This window comes from Stegodyphus dumicola, chromosome 4 (assembly GCF_044657685.1).
Source record: "Stegodyphus dumicola isolate Sdum_Otavi_A_Nest chromosome 4, ASM4465768v1".
NCBI classification, from domain to species: domain Eukaryota; kingdom Metazoa; phylum Arthropoda; class Arachnida; order Araneae; family Eresidae; genus Stegodyphus; species Stegodyphus dumicola.
The window spans coordinates 29,423,796-29,448,921 of NC_140771.1; the positions used below are offsets into that span (position 1 = coordinate 29,423,796).

Here is a 25,126-nt window from a genome sequence, read left to right on the forward strand (position 1 = left end):
TCTGAACTGGGAAAAAAAAAAAAAAAACCCGTTCTTTACGTAATAATAATAATAATGAGAAGAAAACTTTCAGTTAGTATTAAAAATGCTTTGTAAAACTTGAAATTCGCGTTTAGAAAAAAACACATTTAAGAATATAGTTTTCAAGAATACGTATATATTTATTAAGAAGATATAACTGAAATTTAGTAAATGGTATACGTAATTAACACTCTCGAATCTTAATGTTCATTTTCTTAACAGAATGTTAGAGGATGGGGGGAGGCAACTGAAATATAACAGTTCAAAGTTCAAGTTTTTAACATTTTCCCAGATTTTATTTTAGTCGAGGCAGTAATAGAAAGAGGCGACGATTATTTCAAGTGTTAACGCACATAAATACCAAGTATGGAATGCTAAGTTCTGTCCAGAAATTTAAGAAAAATTAAATTCTTGTTTATTTTTAATAATTCATAAAAGCAATGAGCACCGAATACTTTCAATATACAACCTCAAAACGCAGAAACTTTTAATGAAAATTTTTATTAAAAAAAACTTTATAAGTATTCGAACTCTCTGCTACTAATTTAAAACTTACTGATTTAAAAAAAAAGTTGTTAGCAATATGTTTGCTATGCGGAGTAGTATTTCTGAGATCATTGTTGATGGTAGAGATATTAAGGACCTTTTAAAGAATTTTTCCAAATTTTGATATGTTTAGTTGTTTCATTATTCTTCTGTTTTTGATGAACGCTTTTATTGAATGTCAAGGAACTAATCTTTTCTAAAGGTTAGGTTAAAACATTTAACTGTTTTCAAAGTTAGGATTTCGAAAATTTGATGACGAAAAAAGTGTGAAGCTCCGAGTTTTCGATCTCGAATCTTTCTCCAAGATTTGGCTGGACTCTAGAATTCGAATATTTTTCCACATGTGTATTTTCCATAGATAGGCAAATATTTTAAATAAGCCCTTCGGGGATAGCTTTATTTATTTTTTAAAAAAGGCTGCGATAAAAAGAATTTTTGTTTTAAGAAATAGACGAAATAAAGTTTTTAAATGATGTTTAATTTCTTTCTCTCTGTCTCTCTTTTTTTTTTTTTTTTTTTTTCCTTTGTAAAAAAAATTCGTTTATTGCAGAGTTAGTGTTCAACAGAAGTATTATAATTAATAATTGAAAAGAACCAAAGTAAACGGCAAACTCTTGCTATAAATCAAAATCAGGTTAATTCCTCCAAAACTTTGATATAACAAGCCATATCAAAATTAGTGTCACGTTCAGATTTTGCAACAAGGTTTCAGTTATCAGGATTTTCAGTGCTCATAATGTGTGCAATACTTAATAAGAAAAATAATCTGACACTTCTGGGTTCTATGACCAAATTTTTAACCCATTGATCTGAAAGTACAAAAATATTTTATTTTTTATAACGAGTATTTTTCAAAAAATAAAATATTGTTGCGTGCGTACGGGTTCGTTATGAAATGAATGCACAAGTCCGATGAAAAATGAACAAAAATTTATTATTATCACAACAAAAATGCTTAAATTTTCTCAAATTATCATGCAGTATTACAATATCTCACAGTAGTTATCTTTTAACTACTCAAATATCCAATAGAACGTAATTCAAAACAGCTAAAGAACGCTAATCCGCGAATTCGCTACAATCAACAACAGTAGTTTTCTAAACAACAACAAACTAAGCAACTACTACAAACTGAGATGTTTTCCTCCTTTTATAAGATTTTAAAATCACGCGCTAGAATTTTCCAGTACTTTCTCGAAATCAAAAAGAGATATTTATTTATTTAATGCACGCGCTCTTGTATTTTCAATTTTCCGGCTTAGCTTTCTTTTAATATTCGTCACGCGCTGCACTGCGCGAGAAATAAAACCATTTAATTTCTAATTGAACTAACATTAGCTTTTTAAATACCAAATTCGTAACACTGCCCCCTTCCCAAGGACTGCACGTCCCGGGCAGTACAATCCCTGGACAGGAAGCAAAACTTACAACTGTGGCATAAATGCATTAATAAGCATTACATTACAATAATAAACAACATGAACAATAAATGCAATACATAAAACAAATCAAATGCTATCAAATACAAATCAAATACACATTTAAAAACAAAAAATGGACCATGGTCTTATACTATTTACAATTATTTACATTACGTACTATGGCCATAGTAATGAGCTAACCTGTCGTAATGAACGACTTTAGGTTTAGAGTTCGAAGACTTACGAATCCGAACCATGACGTCATTTAGCCTGTTTAGGATTGTGTGCGAACCATCCCAAGGTGACTGTAAATCAGGCCTGACTCCTTTTCGTCGAATCGGGTTCCACAACCACACCTTGTCTCCTTCGTTGGATCTATGTCCAGCAGCTCTCGTGTTGTATCTGGTCTTCACTTTCTCCGTCGCCAAGTTCACTCGCTTTCGTGCGGAACGGTGCATCACTTCAAAACGGGCCTTGACATCTTGGATGTGTTCCTCAGGCGATGAAGGCGCATCCGTACGGCGATGAAACAGGCGGTCACAAGGCAGACGAAGGTCTCGACCGAAGAGCATCTGAGATGGAGAATAGCTGGTAGTCTGGTGTTTCTTTTCGACCCTAGCATGATTTCGGCTGTTTCTCGAGCTGGTTCTTTCGGACAAAGCGTCGGCATTTCCAGGTGAGGATCCCTTCTTAGGATGGATAGTCATGTCTTCAGATCCTGAAAGCAGTTTGTTGTTTTTCAAGTCTAAGGAAAAATTGTATTTCCTTAAAAAGTCCAATCCGAGTATGCATGGATCTGTAATATCCGCCACATATGCCGTGTGATGGTAGGCGGCACTTCCAAACGTGATGTTTACGTTTAACTTCCCAGTTATGTCGATCTTGTCACCAGACGCAGTCTGAAGGGTAACACAGGATGGCGTCCAAATGAGTTTATCTTTAAACTGTTCAGCTAAATCTTTCCTAATGATGGTAACATTAGCTCCTGTGTCAATGATCATTCTGCAAGGAACTCTATCGATATTCCCATTGATGGACAGTCCGTTATTGTTGCCACTCACTGTATAAATTTTAAGAGCTTTAAAACAAGGTTTTTCACTATCTGGCAACCTCCGTTCCTCGATATGGTCACTAATTTGTTTACTGCGTTGTTGCTGGGAAATGGTCTTATTTTCCGTACCTCGCGGTGTTCTGCAGTTTCTTCGTATGTGGCCTTCAACTCCGCAGTTCCAGCACTTTAGAATTAGTTTCTTTTCACTTCTGTTCCGTCTCAAGCCACTGACTTGTCTGGTAAAATCATCTGCTTTATATTCCGTACCCTGGGGAGTTCTGCAATTCCGTCTTAGGTGACCTTCACTACCACATCTCCAACACCTTAGAGCCACTTTCTTCTCGCTCCTACTCCGTATCAAATCTTCGACTTGTCTGGCTAAATCATCTAAACGAGCCATCAGTTGATCCACTGGCTCATGGACTCGCACAGCTCTAACTGGGTAGCGATCTCTACTAGTTGCTTGCTGGGCTGCCTCGAACTTCATGGCGTACAACAGAGCGCTTTTTAAATCTTTTACATCCGCCATTCGTAAAGCTTTCTGTATTTCAGTATCTCGGATGCCGTCGATAAAGTATTGCAAGGACAGGATTTCCCTTGTTTCTGTCGGGCATTCCGAAAAGGCGAGATGGGACAGCCTTTCAACATCCGCGGCGAGCTCCTGAAGTGTTTCGGTAGGCTTCTGTTGACGAGATTTTAATTGGAGCCTGCTGTAGTCTTTTAAACACTTCTCCCCAAAGCGCAACTCCAAGGCGCCGGACAGAGCTTCGAAATCTAACCTTTTGTTTTCGGGAAGAGTCTGAAGGATATCCGCTGCGTCGGCTCTTAGAGAAGCGGCGAGATGACAGGCCTTAGCTTGGGAATCCCATCCATTCGCATCCGCCACGATAGAAAATTGTGTCTTATACACCTGCCAGGAGGTCTTCCCATCATATGTGGATAGCTTCAGAGGTGGACGAGCAGGCATTGGTAAGAATTTAAAATCATCACAATTGTTTCCTACCGTCGCTATGCACTTCTTTAGGCTGTCAACTTCTTTGGCGACGGCAGCAGAAACCCTATCATCAATTTGTTGTTCGACGGCAGAAACTCTTTCTTCAATTTGTTGTTGGAAGGCCGAAACTCTTCCTTCGACTCGTTGCTCCACAGCCGACACTCTATCTTCTATTTCATCTTTGACAGAAGAAACCTTTTCTTCAATTTGCCCGACTTTATTTTCGACAGCTCCTATTCTGTCTTCCATAGCCTCAAATTTACTTTCTATTACGCAGGTTATTTCTCTTTTCACTTCGTCTTGACCTGCTTCAATCTTTTCTTGTACAGCTTTTATGTCTTCTTTAAAAGTTACTTGACTAGCTTCCAACTTTTCGTGAACGGCTTCCATTTCCTTTTTAACGGATCTCATCTCTCCTTTAACGGAATCTTGGCCCAATTTCATTTCTTCCTTAACGGATTCCTGGCCCAATTTCATTTCTTCCTTAACGGAGTTGACGGCCCCTTCCATCTTTTCTTGGAAAGCAGCAAATGCAGTCATCATTTGCCTGAATTGTTCTTCCATCGCTCTTGTTATTGGCATTCAAACCCCACTCCTGACACCAAAAATTGTTGCGTGCGTACGGGTTCGTTATGAAATGAATGCACAAGTCCGATGAAAAATGAACAAAAATTTATTATTATCACAACAAAAATGCTTAAATTTTCTCAAATTATCATGCAGTATTACAATATCTCACAGTAGTTATCTTTTAACTACTCAAATATCCAATAGAACGTAATTCAAAACAGCTAAAGAACGCTAATCCGCGAATTCGCTACAATCAACAACAGTAGTTTTCTAAACAACAACAAACTAAGCAACTACTACAAACTGAGATGTTTTCCTCCTTTTATAAGATTTTAAAATCACGCGCTAGAATTTTCCAGTACTTTCTCGAAATCAAAAAGAGATATTTATTTATTTAATGCACGCGCTCTTGTATTTTCAATTTTCCGGCTTAGCTTTCTTTTAATATTCGTCACGCGCTGCACTGCGCGAGAAATAAAACCATTTAATTTCTAATTGAACTAACATTAGCTTTTTAAATACCAAATTCGTAACAATATTAAATTTTAAAATTCATATCGTTTTTTTTTTTTTTTTTGACCAAGAAAATTATCTTACAAATGCATACTGTTTAGGCTGCTATCAAAATCATCCGAAACAAATAAAATAATCAAGTTTGTGAAGTTTACTTTAATTAATATATTCTTATGTTGAATCTGAGCTGCAGTTCTACTGTTTCGCCTACTCCACTAGAAAATACAATTGAAGTGCTGTTAAATAGGGAACTAGAATATAAGTTTAGAGAGAGAGAGCTTTGGTCACACAGAGCGCGGTGACTGCGATTCAGCTTCCTGAAGTGCTGGAGGTGATTGTTTCAGTGCTGGCTGTTCTCTTAAACTTACATGAGAAGGCGCCCTAATAGTAAGAGCCAGCTTCTTAGTCTTTAATATTTGATTTGTAAAAATTTGAACAATTATTGTACTTAAAAGCTGAAAGCAGCGGAAGTTCACTTTACGTTAATCATTTTAGCTGTATGTAGCTTCAAGCTGAAGTAACACTTAATATTTTAATTGCTTTTATATGTTGTTGTCAGTTTGTATTATAGAATTCTAAGTTAAGTCGGGGTGAAATTGTCTAGCAATCGGATAAGGTTTAGATTTTAGATTTGGTGTAACTAGAGCATAACTCGATAAGGTTATCACTTTATTTTGCATCGATAGAACACGTAACATAACAAAATATCTTGTTCTAGAGTTCTTCATCATAGAAATTATCTTAATTTCTTCAATTTCCTCCACTTTTAAAATTTAAACAAGCTGCTAGAATGGTGAGTTTTTAGCAGTGGTAAAAAAGCATTTTAAGAATGTCTAATGCTATGAAACAATATTCAAAGCATCTCAATATTTAAAAGATAGGTAGGTTTGGGAGGCAGTTGAAGCTGTCCTATACTACTTAGTATTGTCCGAAATACCTAATACTTTGAAGTTAAACCGCAGTAGGATTTTAAAACTGGAAAACGTAAAGAAATAATAAAAAATAGCTACCCTCGGAATTTAAACCCAATAGGATTTTTATTTCCTTAAATAAATACAATTCAATCAATTAAGTAGCTTATAATATAAGTATAATAATCTATCTTATTCACTAAAAACATTCTTCAGATGTGGTATTATTTTTAGTGCAAAGGAATTTGAGTCCCGAAGGACTATTACTTTCGTTTTGCCATTTTGCATCAGACTCCTATAAATTTCGGTTCACTTTTCAAACTGTTGCCACAAAATGTTAGAGTCCTGCATTATATTTGAAGAAATTAAATAATGAAAAATCTGCATAAATATATGTATATTTCTCGCATTGTGGTAAAACAACGGTACATAGAGCCATCGAATTTTGAATAACGTAATCCTACTGCGAATATGGGCATCTGAAATACCAAATTTGAAATTAGGAATTTGTTTTATTATCGATTTCATATTTTATAAAACTTTAACGAATTGAGTAACAAATTCAACGATTTAAAAGCGAGCAATGGCAACACTCTACGGGGGGGGGAAACCTTTTTATCTCCAGCGCGTCGAACTGTGTATCGGAAATTCTAAAGATAGACATCTTCTTTTTCAGTATCCGAGTTCTTACCTTCTCTGTTACACCAGAGCATATCATATTCACAAACCACTCATCAGCCATGTATTCACAAGATGCTATTTAAATCAGTTAAAAAAGATTGTTTGGTAATTTCTTAAAGGAAACCAAAGGCTTGTTCGTTGGGTATAGGAGTTTGAAAGAAGGATTTATTAAAACCATTTGCTCTGAATTTAAGCCACATACTAATTTTTTGTTTTAAAAATCTGCATAAAAAGTATGGCTTAAATATGAAGTAATATGATGTTAAAATAATCAAACTATGTACTCCTAAATTCGCAGCGAAACGTTGTCGTTAGATAGACTTTATGTTAATTCAGAAACTGTTAAATCACTAATACGATTCCCCCTTTTCTTTCTTTCTTTTTTGATTTGTAACACAAATAAGAGCCAGTTACCCTTCAGGTAGCCCTCTTATGCTATGCCATAATCAATTAACCAATCAGTCAACTAATCTGATCTGCTAGAAGTAATAGGTGAATGGCAAAGGAAAAATTCTACTTAAGCTAGGGAACGGAAAATTTCACTTTCCCCCCACAGAAATCTGTGAGAAATAATCTGGGTGTTTAAATATTATAATATATTGCTGATGAAACCTAATTTAACATATTTAGTAAAGATAGTCATTTACAGAATGTAGGCAGCCTAGAAAAATGTTTAAGAAACAGAGCATAATTCTGTGGAATAGTGGACATGGTGGAAGAAGAATTGTAGTATAATGTCGCATGTTTGAATCTTAAAGCCATAATTTTAAGCTTGATGATGGAATGGATCAATATAATTAAATTGAATAATTTGAAATGAATTTTAAAGTCATCAGCACAAAATCTTAACATTAAAACAATTCCATATTGTATCAATACGAATTCTCTCTACTGTTTAATTGCGTTATAATATTCAAAGCATCACCTTCTAGATTTAAATCCTGTCGAACATATTACTGAACGGAGTTTCATAAACCACATTTTAAATTAAAGCAAATATTAGAAACGTTTTTAGACGTAAGTTTTTGGAGTTTAATTTGACGGAACAGTAAGTGCTCCATTACTTTTGTGAACATTATTTTTTTTCTTGAATATGAATGTATACATTCTAAATATATACGTATTTTTATGTATATAAACTACATACAAAATTAAATGCAAACAAAAAAGCAAAAAACTCCAAGCAGAAAAGATTATTGTGTGTGTGTTATAATTTGTCTTTAAGAAATGCATTAGTATCCGATTACTTTGACAAGGCTTTTTAAATTGGGTTTCCCATTATTCTTTAATGGTATAAGGGACTATTGGCATCATTTCAATACGTCTTTGTGGTATAATGATCATAGAGTCGGAGCTAATTCAGCCTGAGCCCGATATAGCCGATTTGGTTCCGATATAGTCGGCTCACGTGTTCCGATATAATCGGTTCAAGTTCAAAAATTAAAATTTATTATCAAAGACCGGCTCCGGTGACGGTAACCAGAGTGCACAGAAGCTCCAAATAAGGCGTTCAGTGCAAGGAGCTCCAAATGACATTCTATACTTTCTGGTATAGGATATTACTGTATTCAATCTTACTGTGAGCAGAAAATTCTCCTATTATTGCAGCATTTATTTAAGAGTTAATAATAATGATATTGGTATTAGGTACCGAATTTATATTTAACTTTCCCTACAAACAGCAAAATACTTTAAAAAAATTGGAACAGATAATTAAAAAAGTCCTCATGTCAGAATATGACCCCTTCAGAAAGAAAAAAAATTATGAGTTGCAGCCATTTGGTCGAGAAAGCTTGGGCTGTACTCAACTGGTCAGAACTCTTTAGATTGATTAGAAGCCAAAATAAAAAAGCAGTTTTATTTGATCGTGAAAAATATTGTTTAAAATACTTATTCTTTTATTCTCGCGCCTACCAGCAGGCGAGCGGTGAAGTCACTGAACACTGGTGGCTCAGTCCGAGATTCGAATCCCGCGAACGGGCAGGCTGCACAAGCGCTTTCGTGGTTTTCCCCATGTATAACGTGTATAGGAACCAGTTTCCCTTAGAAAGTCCTCCCCAAAGGCATCCCTGCCCTTGGCCTTTGATAGATAGCCCTCGAGTCCTTTGCCATAATCAAATAAAGCAAACATTTTATTCTCGGTACCACGTCTTGTTACTGTCAGTTTACTCACCTTGGATTTGTTTTATCATTTCATTAAGTTTCAGATGTACTTTTTAAATTTATTTCTAATTTGAAAAAAAGTTATATGCAATATAACTTTTCGAAGGCGAAAAATAGAAAAAAATAATTAATAAAATTTATAATTAATTGTTTATTGATATAAAGCTATATCGTGTAGTAGAAATCATTTAAAATAAATATAAGGGGAAAATAGCTAAAATTATTTAATATATTTTAAAAATCAACATTTTTAAATATATATGCATCTTTTATGATATAAATGATCTGCAGGAACACAAGAACACACAAAGACTATAAAGAATACGATTGCTCGTAGAACGATTTTAATGCGCTTTTCTCTTATTGAAAAGGATTACATTTCTTCAGAAGCATGTCTTTAACTCGAGAAAAGCAACCTTTATAAAAGTGCTGGCCTGTATGCCCTGAGGCAGAAGGAAGCCTCAGGGCCTTAGAGTTTAATCTAAAGTTCACACAGATATAATTAAGAAATGTTGAATTATAAGGCTTAATGCCACCACTTAGATAACTCTCAAACCTAAAATATGATTCATTATGCATTTATGATGAGTTTCCACGCGCTTCACACATGGAACCTATTGCTCAAAAATTTTAGCCGCCCAGTTGGTATAGTTGCACATTGACGATAACTGCCATACCGATGGCCAGGGTTCGAATCCGGGAGAAGGCATGGATGTTTGTAAGCGTGTAGTTGCAAGAGGACGGTGGTAAAAAAAGAGGGTCTTCTACCACCAGACTGCTGCTGGTGGTAGAAGAAGAGGGGTGGGAGACTCTTGGACCCCCGAGAGTGCTGTCCCTCAAAATTGGGGCATAACTGCACAATCAGTGCGGTGAGACTATACCTGTACGATCAGTGATGAAATTCTGATGTGTCATCCACTTCTAACTGTACATGGTCGAATATTTTAAAACAGTTTTTGGTTCTTGTCTTTTTGGTTAAGATTTTAAGTCCAGATCTTCCTTAATTCGATCATCATTTGATTTTGATAGCTTCTTTTTTTGAGCAATCTCAGACATAGAAATGACCAGTTTCTCATCGGATTTTTTCCAACTATTTTTTTTTATTGAACTTTTAATTTGTTTTTCGGGCTTCTTTCCAAACATTTTCGTTGTTATCAACAGTCCGAGACAATGTCCAAGACTCTTTATATTATTTTAAAACTCGATACATCGTTGCTTTTGTTATGTGACTATCTTTGTAATGTTTAAACATAGCAGTTTTGTTTTTTGGCATCACAATCTAAAAACATACTATTTCATTTTTAACAGCTTTTCTTTAATGAGTACTGTTTTTACAAACGGCTTTAACAATTCATTGAAATTGTTAATGTTTTGAAAGAAATAAATCGCTGTTACCATGGCAACTTGAAAAATTTTTTCTATTTGCCTTTATTGACTGAAATATAGTCAATGTGTTTATCTTATTCTTATTCGGAACTCTTTTAACTTTTTTTTTTTTAACTTATTCCTTTGATTAACAAGGCAAACCAATAACTGCTTGCATAAAGTGTTGGTATCCTCATGAATGTTGATTCTTTTTAAGAGAAAAAGCAATTTTCATTAAAGCCGGTAGCTTTATGCTGGATCATTATTGTGAAGGGGTATCTTGACGAATATAACATGACCTACATAAGGGCGCGAGTACCATTATGCAGCGGTCTCTGATAAAATGTAATCAGGAATACTGGCTGAAATTGAAATCTATATTAATAAATTGCAAATTGCAGATAATTGTGTTAGTTTTTTTGTCAGAGCCCGATACATATGTAAAATAATGCCAGGTAAGAAAATTTAGTTTTGCTTTTAATATGTTTTATTTTAACAAAAATTATGCACTACAAAAGAATCAGATATTTTTATTTCTGTCAAAGAAAGTGCGAAATGCACTTATTTCGACAAAACGGAATTTTATAGATATCTTTTATATGCTTGAACAGACAATCCATTTCAACTTCCAAAAAGGTTTTTTTTAGCCCAAAGGGCCCAGAAGGACCATTAATGTTGTTTTGGAATTTTGCGTCGTAAACTTTAAAAGTTACTAAGTTCTCGCATTGTGATAAAACAACGGTACCTAGAGGCATCGAATTTTGAATAACGTAATCCTCCACCGAATATGGGCATCTGGAAGCCCTAATTTAGAATTTGTTATATTATCGATTTCATATTTTGTAACACTTTAACGAATTTTTAATTAACAAACTCAACGATTTCAAAGCGAGCAATGGCAACACTGTACGAAAAAAAAATTATCTCGAGCGCGCGAGACTATCGGAAATTTTAAACATATGCTCATTTTAAAATTATGTTGTGATATAGCTGTTGAATTGATTTTATGGTTTAAGTCCCAAGAACATGATATTTAATAAATAAAGGTAACACACAGAACAGTAAGAAAACGCCTCTTTGTGCGTAATGTAAAATCTGAGAAGCTTTCAGCCCTTTTTTTAGGCTTAATTTCTTTTTCTTTTCCCTCTCAAATAGGAGCTTTAAACTTAAATATATACATATTGTTTTTCCCATCAGTACGATATTCGGTCTGTGCATGCAGAAGATGTTATTTTGCAGCTAAACAATGATTTGCGAAGAATACAAAGAAGCAGTGTGTATTGTTTCTTAATTAACGTTTAGGAACTGCACATTTTCCAAATGTTATGGGGTACATGTTATTGACATGGCGCGACTAGTTCAGAGCAAAGTTTCGCGACAGTTTCGTGAATTTTAGATTTTCTATGATTTCGCGAATGTTAAGTTTTTTTCGCAAAACAGGAATTTCAAGATTTTCAGATAGTTTTCTAAAGTTCCATTTAAATTGTTAGATTCTTTGTCGTATTTACTTTTCATATGATATCAACATACATTATTTTATTAATTTGTATTTACATATTATTATTATAATACGAGTAATATATTTTTCATGTGAATTTTTTTTCTTACCTTTATAATATTGCGTTAGACTAAAATTATCTCTACACCATAATTCAAACCAGAAGTTTAGAAGTTAGAAGATAATTTGAAAGGTAATTATTACCTTTCAAATTCAGACAAACTTCTGGAATTCAAGTAAAACTGTTGTCGTTAAAAGTTACTAATATCCTTCTATTGATTTTCAATACTCATAAATTATTTCAGTTCAGAATAATTTCTTTTCCTAGATCAAAAACTTACCATTTAATGAAGAAAATCTGCTTGCGCGCTATGTACTACATAAATTTATTTACGTATTATTAGAAACATTGAATATATGCATAGAAATATACATTCAACTCCTGATCAATCTCTCTTGTGTTGTCATTGGTCCTTTACAATGCTCTTCTTTGCAAATGTTATACGCCGACAATTTTCGTCATACGTGTGTATCTCTCCAACGCCATTTATGGTTTTTCAATGCGATGATCATTTGCGCAGGAAAATAGTGGGTGTTGCCATTCGAAAATTTCGAAATGTTTTCACTGTAACCGTAATCAAGGAAGCTCTAATGTTTTAAATCGAGAGCATACTTTCAGATAATAATATCTGAAATTTAATTTCCATTGGTTGAACGGATAGGGGCCCATATATCGGGGACGTTTTTTATGACCACCCTGTATATATCCTTGTGTGTTGTATAGTGTTAAATTATTCATCTCTACATATAATAAAAGGAAGAGTCTCTCTCTCGCTCTGTGCGTGTGTCTTTCGTTCGTGCTGCATTTAAGCTAATAGACCCAGCGCTACGAAATTTGGTACATAAGTGCATTTAGACAAGAGCCAGTGCACCTCGAAGCGATTTTTTTCAAAATTGGAGGGTTTTTTAATGTTTTTTGATGAAATAGCATCAAATCGATGGCACACAGCAACAATGGCATGCAGCCATTGTTGCTGATATACCACTGATGCCATTGTTGCTGATATACCACTGATGCCATTGTTGCTGATATCAGCACTGTTGCCACTCGGAAAAATGAGGCCAATAATTCTGTGCAGTTTTTAAATTTAATGCTTTTCTTGGATTCTGGACGTTTGTTGAGAGGTATCTGAATACGACGTTTGTCGAGAGTTTTGTCTAGAGGACGTTTGTTTTTCGGTATATTTAAAAGTCAGACGAAGGCTTGGCCGCATAGAGGCTAGTTAAAAGTAAATTGTTGAATCGTAATAATAAATAAAGTATACAGCCATTTATTTTCTATTTTACATCGAGTCTATAGAAATAAAAAAGTAATGTGAATAAAAAAACTTTTTTTTATTTTTAAGTATATTCTTTTTATTGTGAGTATAGATTTAATTTATGCAATAAAACGAACTTATTCACCAGATTAAACTGCTTGAAAGGAAGATAAATTGTTAGTAGTATTTTCCTTTAATTATAATGTAGATTATTTGTTTTTCTCTTGCTTGTCTTCGGATTAAACATATCTATTGTCTCCGTTATTAATCCGCTTAATCGTTGACCGCATGTGTTCATTCGCCATTCATTTTAGTGAAAATATTGATCTCAAATAACTGTGTTGATTACATTACCAGAATTTGATGATTAAAATATAAAAAGATGTATATATTATATTTATTTATATACTATTTCATTCATTTGTTGGTTTTTAGATAAGAGTTATTCTTACCTTTCATTCTTTCTTTTCTTTCTTTTTTTTTTTTTTTTTTCTTGCCTGGAAGTACTAAAACGAATATTTGCTGTAATTATATTAATTACCACTGACCATAAAATAAAATTATTTCACTGTATCATTTGATAAAATGGCATTTATTTTTTAAACTCAAAGGTATTCATTAGGAAAAAATATGAGCATATCATTTTTAATATTAAAAACGAACCTGATTTTTGAATATCATTGCATCTGTATCTGGTTTGATGGACGTTATTGTGACTGAAAAGAGTATAATAAAGTTGTTTGTATGAGAATTTTGCTCTTATTTTAATTTTTGTTAGCTTCATACAGGGGAGAGGGATGGAGAATGATTATTCTGAAGAATGCATGCTTTCAGAAAAAAATTTTACAGATAGGCATTGCTTGTGAAGCTTGAGGCATTCGTTTTCAAGTAGATAAAACACATAAATTGTATTTAAACAAGTTTTCTTTATACTGCGCCTATACAATTTAATATTCAAGTACAGTTTTACTGTTAAGTTAAATTTCAACTGAAAATGGAGTAAGAAATGTAATGAAATACAATTGAAATTATCCAAAATGTTCACATGTTTTCTCAAAAATGGCTATCAGCTCTGCGTAGATTGTGTTTCAGAGTAAATCAAGTTGCTGCTGATAATTGGAGACTACTGCAACTTCAGTTTATGTTAGAATACTATCATGCTATGAAAACTGCTTTTTGTCTCAAAGATGCATATTAGGATAATTATAAAGTAAGCAACCATACCTACTAAAATTCAATCGACAAATTTTTCTTTTTCAAAAGTATCGTGTCATGTGCTCACCATTGCGTTCACACTTCAATTATGGTATCCGAGCCGAATCTACGAGATTTGTGGCCCTTGCTTTTGTGGCCTCGGCTTGGACATAATTATACTTTCAATTCTCAATACGACTGAAGTCAGTACATACCACATTTTTCTTTAATGTTTTAAAATAGAACAGTAGTTCTCAAACTGTGCGCCGGAAATATTCCAGTAATTTCTTAGAAATGATACTTGATCCATGGAATTTAAGAATTGGATCGTGGAAGTATTGGTGCTAGCGTAAGAAGAACAACTATCAGACATTCTACAAACCATTTTTTCTGTAAAATATCCCCTATGAGTTTATCAATTAAGATTGCTTTCAATGAATAATATCGACAAGTTCGCATATATTCAAGACCTATTCTGAGTCGAAGTCCATGTGAATTTACATCTGTAGATGGAAATCTTTTTGCTTTGTGTTGCGACAGTACACTGAAGATAAAATTCGACAACTGAAGAAGTAAATGAATTTTAGATATTGTTAAAAGATGAATAGCCCATGTGCAATGTGAGCTATGTCATGTTTGTGCAAAGCTGGGGTTTCCAACAGTCGTTATGATAAATTGTGTGGAACAGGAAATGAGGCAGCTATATCCAGCCTGATTCCAAAATTTCAGAAGATGTAATGAAAATTCCTCAACCTTTTTGCGATTCATTTATTCTACTGTGATATTCTCGAAAATGTGTACATTTTATACAAATTGCTTCTAAATCTGAAATATGTGTTTCGTTTCTTTTTTAATTTAACTAAACCAACCGTATGAATTGCGTATTGTAACTGTTGTTTTGACTTATTTTTTCCATGACAAAATTCAAAAACATCAAATATGCCGTGAATTGTAAATGTTCTAGAACCACTTGTAGAGTTAACTACGAAGACATGCGGTAAGTGGGGGGGGGGGAGAAATCTTACACACTGACATACAGTGTGAAGTGCAACATTTTTATAATGATATAATTTTGTGTCGAAATTAAAAAATGATAAAAGAATAAATAGATAAAAAGTTTTTCATTCACATTATAATAAATACGTACATGTCCCACAGAAAAAAGGGCTGTCCATTTATCTGAATTTTTCAAAAGTCTGGATGATCTGTGGTCGCAGTAAGATATTATTATGCAGATTATGAGATGCCTGTTTATTTTTATTTTTGGCATTGCACAATTTCGGAATTGTAGTTGAATTTTGGATGACATGGCATTTTAAAATTCTGAGGCAATTACGAATGTCTGATCGATTTTCTTATCTTTTTCACTCTGCAGGCATTTTATGAGATGGACAGGACGAGCCTGGAAGATGGATTGGAGGTTGACCAAGTAAGTAAATTAAACATTGTATTAAATACGAATACAGAATGCGCTACAAAGATTTAAAACTAATTTCTGTTTTTTTTTTTTTTTTCTTTCTATTTAAAATACCATCTACTAACGGGCAGATTTTCCGTTAGCTAATCGTTTGTTTTGATCCAATGAACATCTGCTGTCATGGATTCGAAAACTGAGAAACCAGTTTGATCTAAATGCCAGACATGAATACTAATTTTTTCAAAGAAACTTTGACTGAAAAGGAAACTTCGTGCTTTGTTTATGGTCTTGAGGCAAAATAGAAATCGGCTGCTTATATTGAATAAAGGTCACAACGGCCATAGAAACTTCGATATCAAAAATCCTGAGTAAACACCAGTAACTTTCTTCAATTAAAAGAACTGGTAACCTTCTTTAATTGGAAAGATATAATTCATAAGGAATTTGTCCCTGAAAGACAGATGAACTCTATATTTTATGAAGATGTAATGAGCAAACTTTTGAAGAGAAATTTTACGCAGAAAAAGCTCAATTGAATACTCGATTTCTGCTCTATGATAGTGGTTTGGTTTGTTTGATTACGGCAAAGCACTCGAGCATATAGAACCATGCCCAAGAAAAAGGATGCCTTCGTGGACGACTTTCTGAAGGAAACACTTGTATACACTTCACACATGGAGAAAACGACGAAAACTCCCATGCAGACAGCCCGTTCACGGGATTCGAACCTTGGATCGAACTATGATATTTTCATGCATATTAAAATAAACAAAATTTGATATTCTTAAACTTGTAGTAGAATTTTATTATTGATGTGGCATGTTTGTTAATCCAATAGTTACCGAAACGTAATTCTATCTACTGTTCATAATGACCGAATGGCAAAGAAAATTTCTATGGCACTGAAAGAATACAAAAACTTCAGCTTTCGTTGCAAAAATCTATCAGAAATAAAAATTCTAATTACTACTTTAATATAATATTTGCGGACGAACACCAATTTCACACTTTTGATAAGTGCTGTCAAACTTTACACTGTTCAAAAGATTAAAGGATTAATCAATGTTTTGTAGAAATACATATGTTCCAGTTATTTGTTTGAGAAAAATTGCGATGAATGTATCTTTATCGCCGTTCAAAAAATTTTTTCATTAAAAATTTGGCTTACAAAATTATTTTATTCACTTTGTAGGAATTTCTATTTATTTTCTAACCAGTTAATGTTTAAGTTATATTTCCTTTCCTATTAACCTTCCTTCCCCCTAATTGTCAATGCCAGAATATTTAAATTTGGTAGCGCGCATGAAGTGATGCAAATTCTACCTAGAGGAGAAAAGGTACTAAGTTCTAGAAAGTTAGAGTGTGGGCAAACGCTGTATCTTTGTAGCGTGAGCTTCTGTTTCTGCATTTATTGCTGGCTAATGTGACTTAACAGCTATTGCTTGGCTGCCACTAGATTTCAACACGGGTTTAGATAGCAGGATTGTCTACATAATTTCAAAAAACTTGCACCACGAAGTCCGCGCTCCTCGCGTTTATGTTAGATCGTTGTATGTTATGTACGTCGCTGTTGTTGCGTTGCGTTCCCGCTGTCAGTTCTTGCTAAAACACTTAGATGGCGCCGTGTTCATTAACTCTTTAGAAGAATGTAGAACTTTTTAATTTAAGAGCGCTGTCTAGCAGTTTTTCGCCAATACTTCGAAAGCGGTGAAGAAATCAATGGATGGAGATTTTACAAAAATTCATTCCCGAAAAAAGACATACCCGATAGCAAAGAAAGTATATCATCTGTTGCTAAAATCGTTACCTGGCGAAATGTTAATTCTGCACTGTTCTACAGTTTTATTCAAGCTTGGTAAAATTTTGCATATTCACCTTGAAACAAAATAAGAGGAAAATCACTGTCTACTTGAAATTTCGAAAAACTACCCCTATCCTTTACTCTGCCTAAAACCCAGGCAACACCGGATACTCCAGCTAATATTTAGTAAAAATTTACTTCAGTTTATGCCAAGGATATGAAAACGTGTTTTAAAAACTAATATTAATCTTTAAAAACATTTAAAAATTAAATAAAAAATATGTTTTTGTGTTATGATTTTTCGCTTTCAGTATAGCAGATACTAATTTTTAATATCAGTATTTCATTCTTGTGTAAGAAAGTTAATGCAAAAAGAAGGTTAGGTAAACGCAGTCTTCAAACAAGACATATTATACGTATAAACTACGAGACATACTCGTAGTTTCGCTTTAATGCATAAGATTATCATGAGTAGTGAGAGAAAGCCTATACAGAAATTATAATATGAATACGTTAATTAGAAATAAATTCGCATTAATTAATTAGTCAATATTTCTTATTTTCAGAATACAGAAGAAGACCAAGAAGCTCCGGTAAGTGATTTCCGATGTACTCTGTGAGCAATGAAAGTGATTAAGAAATTTGTTTTGAATTTTGGGAAATGAAGATCATTTAATAATAAACTATTTAAAATAATGTATATGTGCGTGCAATAATAATAGAAATTTAGTGTGGTATTGGCGTAGATGAAAACAGATGATGCTGGACACCTTTATGTTTTAAATAAATATACAGCCATGGACTTGCGATTATCCAAGGTTAATTCATATAGTGAAGGAATATAAATACTGAAGCAGGTCCCCGACTGTTCGATAATTTCAAGCAAATATTTGACATTTTTACTCTCTTTTAAAATTGGAACAGAAAAGAAGGTACACATAGTTTACGAAACAAATTCAGTTTTAATGTTCTTAATTTTCTCGCTAAAAGGAGTGATACCACCGAATTCTATTACTTGCCGTTAGTACAAGATTGGATGGTTTTTTATATGCCTGTTAAACTACAACAGACCTTTTTATGTATATGTACTGTATATCTCTTTCTCTCGAATAAAAAGTGAAAATCAAAGGTAATTAATACGCAGGATTTAGAAATATCTTCATTAACTTTTTCATTAATTTTTTTCAAATTGATAGCCATTTAATTATTCCATGTTAAAATTTTATTTGAAACAAAACAGAGAGAAGGAGATTAAAGGATCTGAAATTTAAACTTAATCTTACATATTCATCATCTTGCACAAGTATATAAATTTTTTAAACTAAAGATTATTTTTAAATTTTTTGCTTAAACACTTTTGAAATCAGCTTAACAGCTTAAGTTAAACAAGCTAAGTTAAACAGCTTAAACATTTTTAAACGTTTTTTAATAAAATCTTTTAAAATATAAATTGCGATAATTTAAAAAATATTTTAGCTATCACAATAGTTTTGTCTAAAAATAAAGTCATGGAGCTGTCTAACAATGACGGATGATTTCCGAGTGGATATTGTAAAAGCGAAATATAAATATGTTTCCATTCTAAAGCATATTTCTATTTATCATCACTTGTGCTGTTCCTTAAAACTGTTTAATTGTTCCAATATAGTGCTTTACCAGTGCTCCACGATTTTATTTTTTGATCACTTATGAGCAAGGACACTGTAACAGATAAAAGATTATTTTTTCCTTTTTAGTGAATTTAGCCAAGACAGTGTGTAAGATCTAATTCTCTTCACTGTCATAAACTAAAATGCTCTTACTAGGAAATCTGGTGAATTCTCGCACAGGCGTGAATAATAACAGCACAGAAGTAAGGTAAAATAAACCCTTTATTATTCATCAAACTGTTAACACAAACGCACATACTTCGTGCTTACAATAACACCGACGACTTGGGGTGGAACTTAAAAATAATTTAACAGTAAATTCAATGATAAATAGTAAGGCTGGACTAGCAATTTAGTTTAAGGCTAACTAGGCTGACTCAGCAACCTACCCGGCGATATACTTATTAAAATAATAACGTGCGCTGGCTAGAGAAATCACGCTTTGAACAAACTTCTAGATTCGTCTGTATTTATAATCGCTTCACTTGACTTTTGGAATTTTGAAATTTACATCCTGGCGAGGAAATGCGAGGGGAAAATGAAAAGTTCAGGAAAGATGCCAAACTTAAAATAATTTTTATGCAAACTAAGGAGAACTCTAGAAGTGTAAATTAGAAAGCTGTCTATAGATTATTTCAAAAATAATAAAAGAAACATAAAGGGATAATAGAATACACTGAAACAAACACATTTCACTGTTGTCGCACATTAAGCTGTTAAGCGCTGGAAGCCGCCTTCCATTTCAGCACACACTTTAAATACCATATTAGACTTGTAGAGACATAAGTTATTTTTTGAAAGCAAGCAAGATGAAAAATGAGCAACACCTTCGCCGGAAATCGAACCGCGGACCTCTGGAATACGCGCCCAGCATACAGACCACTACACCACGAAGGCTCGCTAAGAAGGCGGGAGAAATACCTTATATAATCTCCCTTTTAAAGGGCGACTGGAGTTTTTAGGGAACCCAATCGCCGAATCCTGGGCGTGGAGGATCATCATCCACCACCCTTTTAGTTCGGTCGCCACTGTAGAGACATTAGATCTCCGGAATACGCGCCCAACGTGAAGACCACTACACTACGAAAGCACCTTAAGAAGGCGGGAAACTACCTTATAGACTTTTAATTGCTAGAACAAATATATTCGGTTTTGGGAAAATCACCAAGAGTTGATCATCTAAGCTCCAAAATCTCGCTTGGGAGATTATTTTGCGAACCACCGACAGCTTTATTTAGTGTTTTACTGCTGAGAACAACCAAGTTCTCGTTTTAAATCCGCGATGCGTTTCTACAATTATGATTAACCATTTGTATTGTACGAGGATAAAGTTTACATATTAAAAATGTATTGCTTTTATTTCTTAAACCATTTTTATATAAGATTTTTTGTGACTAAAGTTATAAAATACTTATTAGTACAGCAACTGAATTATGGATTAGTTATTTACACCTCCATCCGGAAGCTGATTGTAATTTACATAGTACGTCTGCGTAGGTATTATTTAATAGTGGCTGTAAATATGAAACATTTAAAACTATATCCAACATGGGCTTGGCTCATCCAGAGATGGGGCCGCAGCTAATTGGATCTCATCTCTCGGTTTCCTGGCAAATTTTCAGATTTCCGATTTTTATTTTACTTAAATATAGATCGTCTCTTTGAAGCGCATTCTGGAAGTGTTATTAATTACTAAATTTTGAAGTAAAACAGAATGCTGTGAAAAATATCTTGATAATAATTTCTTAAAAAAATGCTAAGGCAGCAGCACTACTGTCTCTAAATGAAACTCAAATGGTGCAAATTTCATACTTTTTTTCCATGGGATTTTCAGTGTAAGTCTTTAGTGTAAGTGATTAATTTTTATTCAGTACTGTTTTGATCCATTGTATAGAATTTGTAAAGCATGTTATGAAGACTTGATTTATGTTTATTGAGTAAATATTTGTATTAAATTTGTCTACTATTATTTATTAGGTAAATATTTATATTGCATTTTGTTTCAAATCTTTAAACAGCATATTATTATGAGATTATATGCATATTGCTGTTAATTTTGTTTTTATCATATTTAGAAGCATAAATAAACGCTTTTTTTGCCGTACTATGATTTTCATGACAAAACTTTTAATGAAATTAGAAAATCGTATGCATTTAGCCACAAAATATAACTTGAAATAAAATTTAAAATAATGAATTATATCTGTTTAATATATCTTTCATGAATACCTTGTGTTAATTAGTTTAAGAGCCTAAATTATTTAGACTATATTATCGAATTTATCAATAATTACTGCGACAAGATTATTAACTTTATATTCACGTTAAAAATGTCTTTAGTGGAGTCTTCAAAAATTTTGGGTCGTTACTTGTACATTATGCTATACTGTTAGGCAACTACGCATTTTTCAGTCATGCGAAATGACGAATGTTGCCACTGAACGAAACAACATCTTTATTATATTTTCCATGTGGCCTTGCAATAGTCAGTTCTCACAGCACTGCCTTTCGGCAAAGTGTATTTTTAATCAAATTTAACTAAGCTGAAATTTTGCTTAGCAAACTGAGAGACTTGAAAGCAACAAATGCACTTCTTAACAATCAAAGTTTTCTTTAATATAATTATAATAAATTTAATTTGTATCCAACGGGTGATTTTTGTGAACATTTCTAAAGATTTATTAAATTTTTTGAAGCACGAAATAAATAAAATGAACCATGTCTTCTGTGAAATTCGAATTATAACAATGCAAATCTTCCAGTTGCCAAGTGAACGTGCTAATCACTGATACTCTAAGGATATGCGCGGGAGGATGCGATAATTTAATACAGCATAAGCAGTTTATGAATGTCACACATGTAAGTTTTCGAAGCGGAAATCATGAAAAATCAACAGTTTCTTCTCCAGGATTCGAACCATGGATGTTCCATATGCTAGCTCAATCTGCTCACCACTTACTTGACGAAAGCACGCACAGGCCAATGTGATAATCCTTTAAAATTCTAAAAGATATTTTTCGTGCCATAAACGTAGCTCGATACATCTTTAATTTTATTTCCTTTAAATCGATATATATCTGATTTTATTTATTTCTCTTTATTTATGCCCATTTGTAACATATGAGATCAAATTTGTGTGAAGTGCAAGTAAGTGATAATTTTTATTAACATTAATCGTTATTAATAAAAGACTCCACATTTTATGTAGTGTTGCTTTAAAGAGCCAGCATATTTTCGCCTATTAGCAGAGGAGTTTTGCTAGACCTTTTTCGTACTTCCAAAAAAAAAAAAAAAAAAAATGGCCAACATTGTGTTTCATTTCAATGGAGCTGCTACCTTCTTCTATTCTGGATGACCTGTAACAGAGCGCTAGCAACGGAGTTTGTTACACTTCATATTTAAGACAATCAGCCAACAATATATCCAATGTAATGCACCTACTATGCTTTTCGCATCCAGACAACCTGCAGCGGAGCGCAAAGGAGTTAGAATTTCGTGGAAAGGGTAAAATCGAAATTATTGATTACATGTTACATGAAGAGCAACAACCCTAGTTTCTGCTTTACGAGAATAGGTTCTTCTGACCAGCTAGTGAATGGAAGTAACTCATTTTCTGTGAAACAAAAACTGATGCGATGGATCATCAATCGACGCCAGCGGAACCCTTATTCTTTATACAATTATTTATTACACTTCAGCGGGTTACTTGAACTCAAATTAAAGGTTCTGCGAGAAAAGAAAAGATTAATTTGTTTGGAAATTTATAATACAGGCGTTAGAAACACTTCCTGAAAACGCATGGAATGGGATCTTTCGCACAATGACGACGCATACCGATTCAAGTGAATGTTAAAGATGTAGTAGCATGAAGTAATATTATGCACAGAAAAACTGTAGAAAAGTCTCCAGTAAAGTGCAGCTTTGTAGCGTCAGAAGTTCACGTAAGCATAACCAGTAGCTCAGTAGGTCTCAATTCTTTTTTTGCCCTATGTATCCCTTTCACTATTGCAGGACAATCATACTTCCCCCCTTTTCCTTCCAAAACTAAAAAAAATACATATACGTTTATTTAAATTTAGATTATTTTGAATGTGTTTTTTAAATCCAACAAGGAAAAGTACACAAAATATTGATAAATACCAAAAGTTGAATAAAAGTAGTTTTGACTTCCTTGTACAAAGTAAAGGAAGTACTGAAAGCACGAAAAATCCCGGTTACCATGTTTAAAAAAATATCCATTTTGAAAGCTATCGAACGCAATTTAACGATGTTTTTCTGTGACATCTGTTCGTAAAGACCTCGTTTTGCCCAAACAAATTTCAGTTTTTCATAGGGTGTATACATCAGATTAGTTTTGTATTCATAAACCAAAACTGAATTCTTAAAACGTAAATAGAGAAGAGAGGATTTTCTTCTTGGTGGAGAATATCTGCACTAGCGAGTCTAAACGTATCATTCTTTGAAGGGAAAGAATGAAAGAAAGTTGTTATGAAGGAAATGACAGGGACATTGTGGGGCCTTAGAAAGGGACCTTGTATCCAATGATTGGAAAGTACAAGCAATGAGAAATCTGGAGTTCGTAACTAGGGTTTTGCAGGAGAGTTGGAGCTTTGCAACTATTTACTTACAAGTGATATAAAAGAAGTAACTCTGTGAATTTTCACTGTCTTTCGATATAAATGACTAGCATTATGTACAAATCGTTGTTAGCAGTGTGGACGTTATGAAAAACCCAGCGAATTCTCCATTGATGATTCGAATACAGCGGACTGTTGCCTGACGAATCTCTGGAACAGTTTGGAAAGAAAGCTATGATTTGGTTTTCTTCATCTTCGACATAAAATCGGGGTCTCAGACTAGTAAATTTGGGGAATATGATGGATGGAAGAGGACTTCTCACTCCCACTGAGCGAATAAATTAGCCACAGATAATATTGCATGAGTTCAGGCAATATTCTGCAAAGCGATTAAAGAATTCTGGAAAAAGTGTCATTTGTTCTTTCACAACGCCGATTGCAGAGCAGTCAGACGACGTACTGACGATCTGTCCTTGAGGTACAGTATGCATTCGGATGTAACAAGAATTACCATAACTTTCATACGGCTGAGATTCTCATGAAACTTTGATTTTTGTGATCTCCGTTATGATGCCACTCGCTCGATTGGCCATTCAGTTTTAGCTCAAATTCTCTGTCCCATGGCTTAACCAACTTACGACATACGAAAGCCGTTCCTCTGCCAGGTGGGTTTGGTTAGTATTTTATCCCTCCTCGTTTTGAATAGTTCCGTTGTTCTTGTTTCGAGAACATTATGGGTACGCAACACTAAACTGCAGTCTCTTACGAAACTCTGTCTTTCTCGTCACGGTGCGTATATGTATGATTGGAAGGGAGAATCGATTTACTGCAGATAGATTAGGTTATAAAAATTATAACATCTCCCGCCCCCTGCGTGCTGTCATGGCGTAAATGCTTAGCAAGTCTAGTTAGCAGTTGAAAGACCCATAGTTTGAATCCTCAAAGTTGGTATCTCAAGTTTTCCGCCTTTGAAAACTTAATATTTTACAAAGCTTATAATGTCGGGGAACCTTGTGAAATGAGTAGTGTTGCGCTGAGTTCAGACATTTGCAATGTAGACTCGAGAAGGGTTAAAATACCCTTTTCTTTACTCATAGAAATTATATCAAATGGTCCCCTTTCCGGGCTTACAGGAAAGCCTCCACTCGGGCTTTTAAATAAGGATAAGAAAATAAGAAACTAAACTAATACTAACTAAAATAGAATGAAGCTGGACACAAATATCTAATGTTGTTGGCCCTTAATATAAGCAAACCGGCGAATATCAACAGGCATGTACAATAAGGCTGAGCGTAATAGATTCAATAATGAAATAGCCAGAAGGCAAATACGTGCCGCTAAGAACTCCTAAGCACTCTCTCTTTCGAAGTAAGTTAATGAAATGAGTTTCATTTGCATTCAACACGGTTCTAAAAACTCTTTCTGGTAGGGAGTT

The 25,126-nt window shown here is 33.7% G+C and overlaps 1 protein-coding gene across 2 annotated transcripts in view; it reads left to right on the forward strand.

Moving 5' to 3' along the window:
- Positions 1-25,126, forward strand: part of LOC118181345 (tripartite motif-containing protein 2-like) — a 136,452-nt gene that overhangs the window by 268 nt on the left and 111,058 nt on the right. The window contains exons 2-3 of one of the 2 annotated variants that reach the window (XM_085814652.1): positions 15,623-15,676; positions 18,032-18,058. In XM_085814652.1, the coding sequence (XP_085670778.1) occupies positions 15,623-15,676; positions 18,032-18,058 (81 nt within the window). The remainder of the gene's footprint in view (positions 1-15,622; positions 15,677-18,031; positions 18,059-25,126) is intronic. The other variant, XM_085814653.1, reaches the window with a different exon arrangement.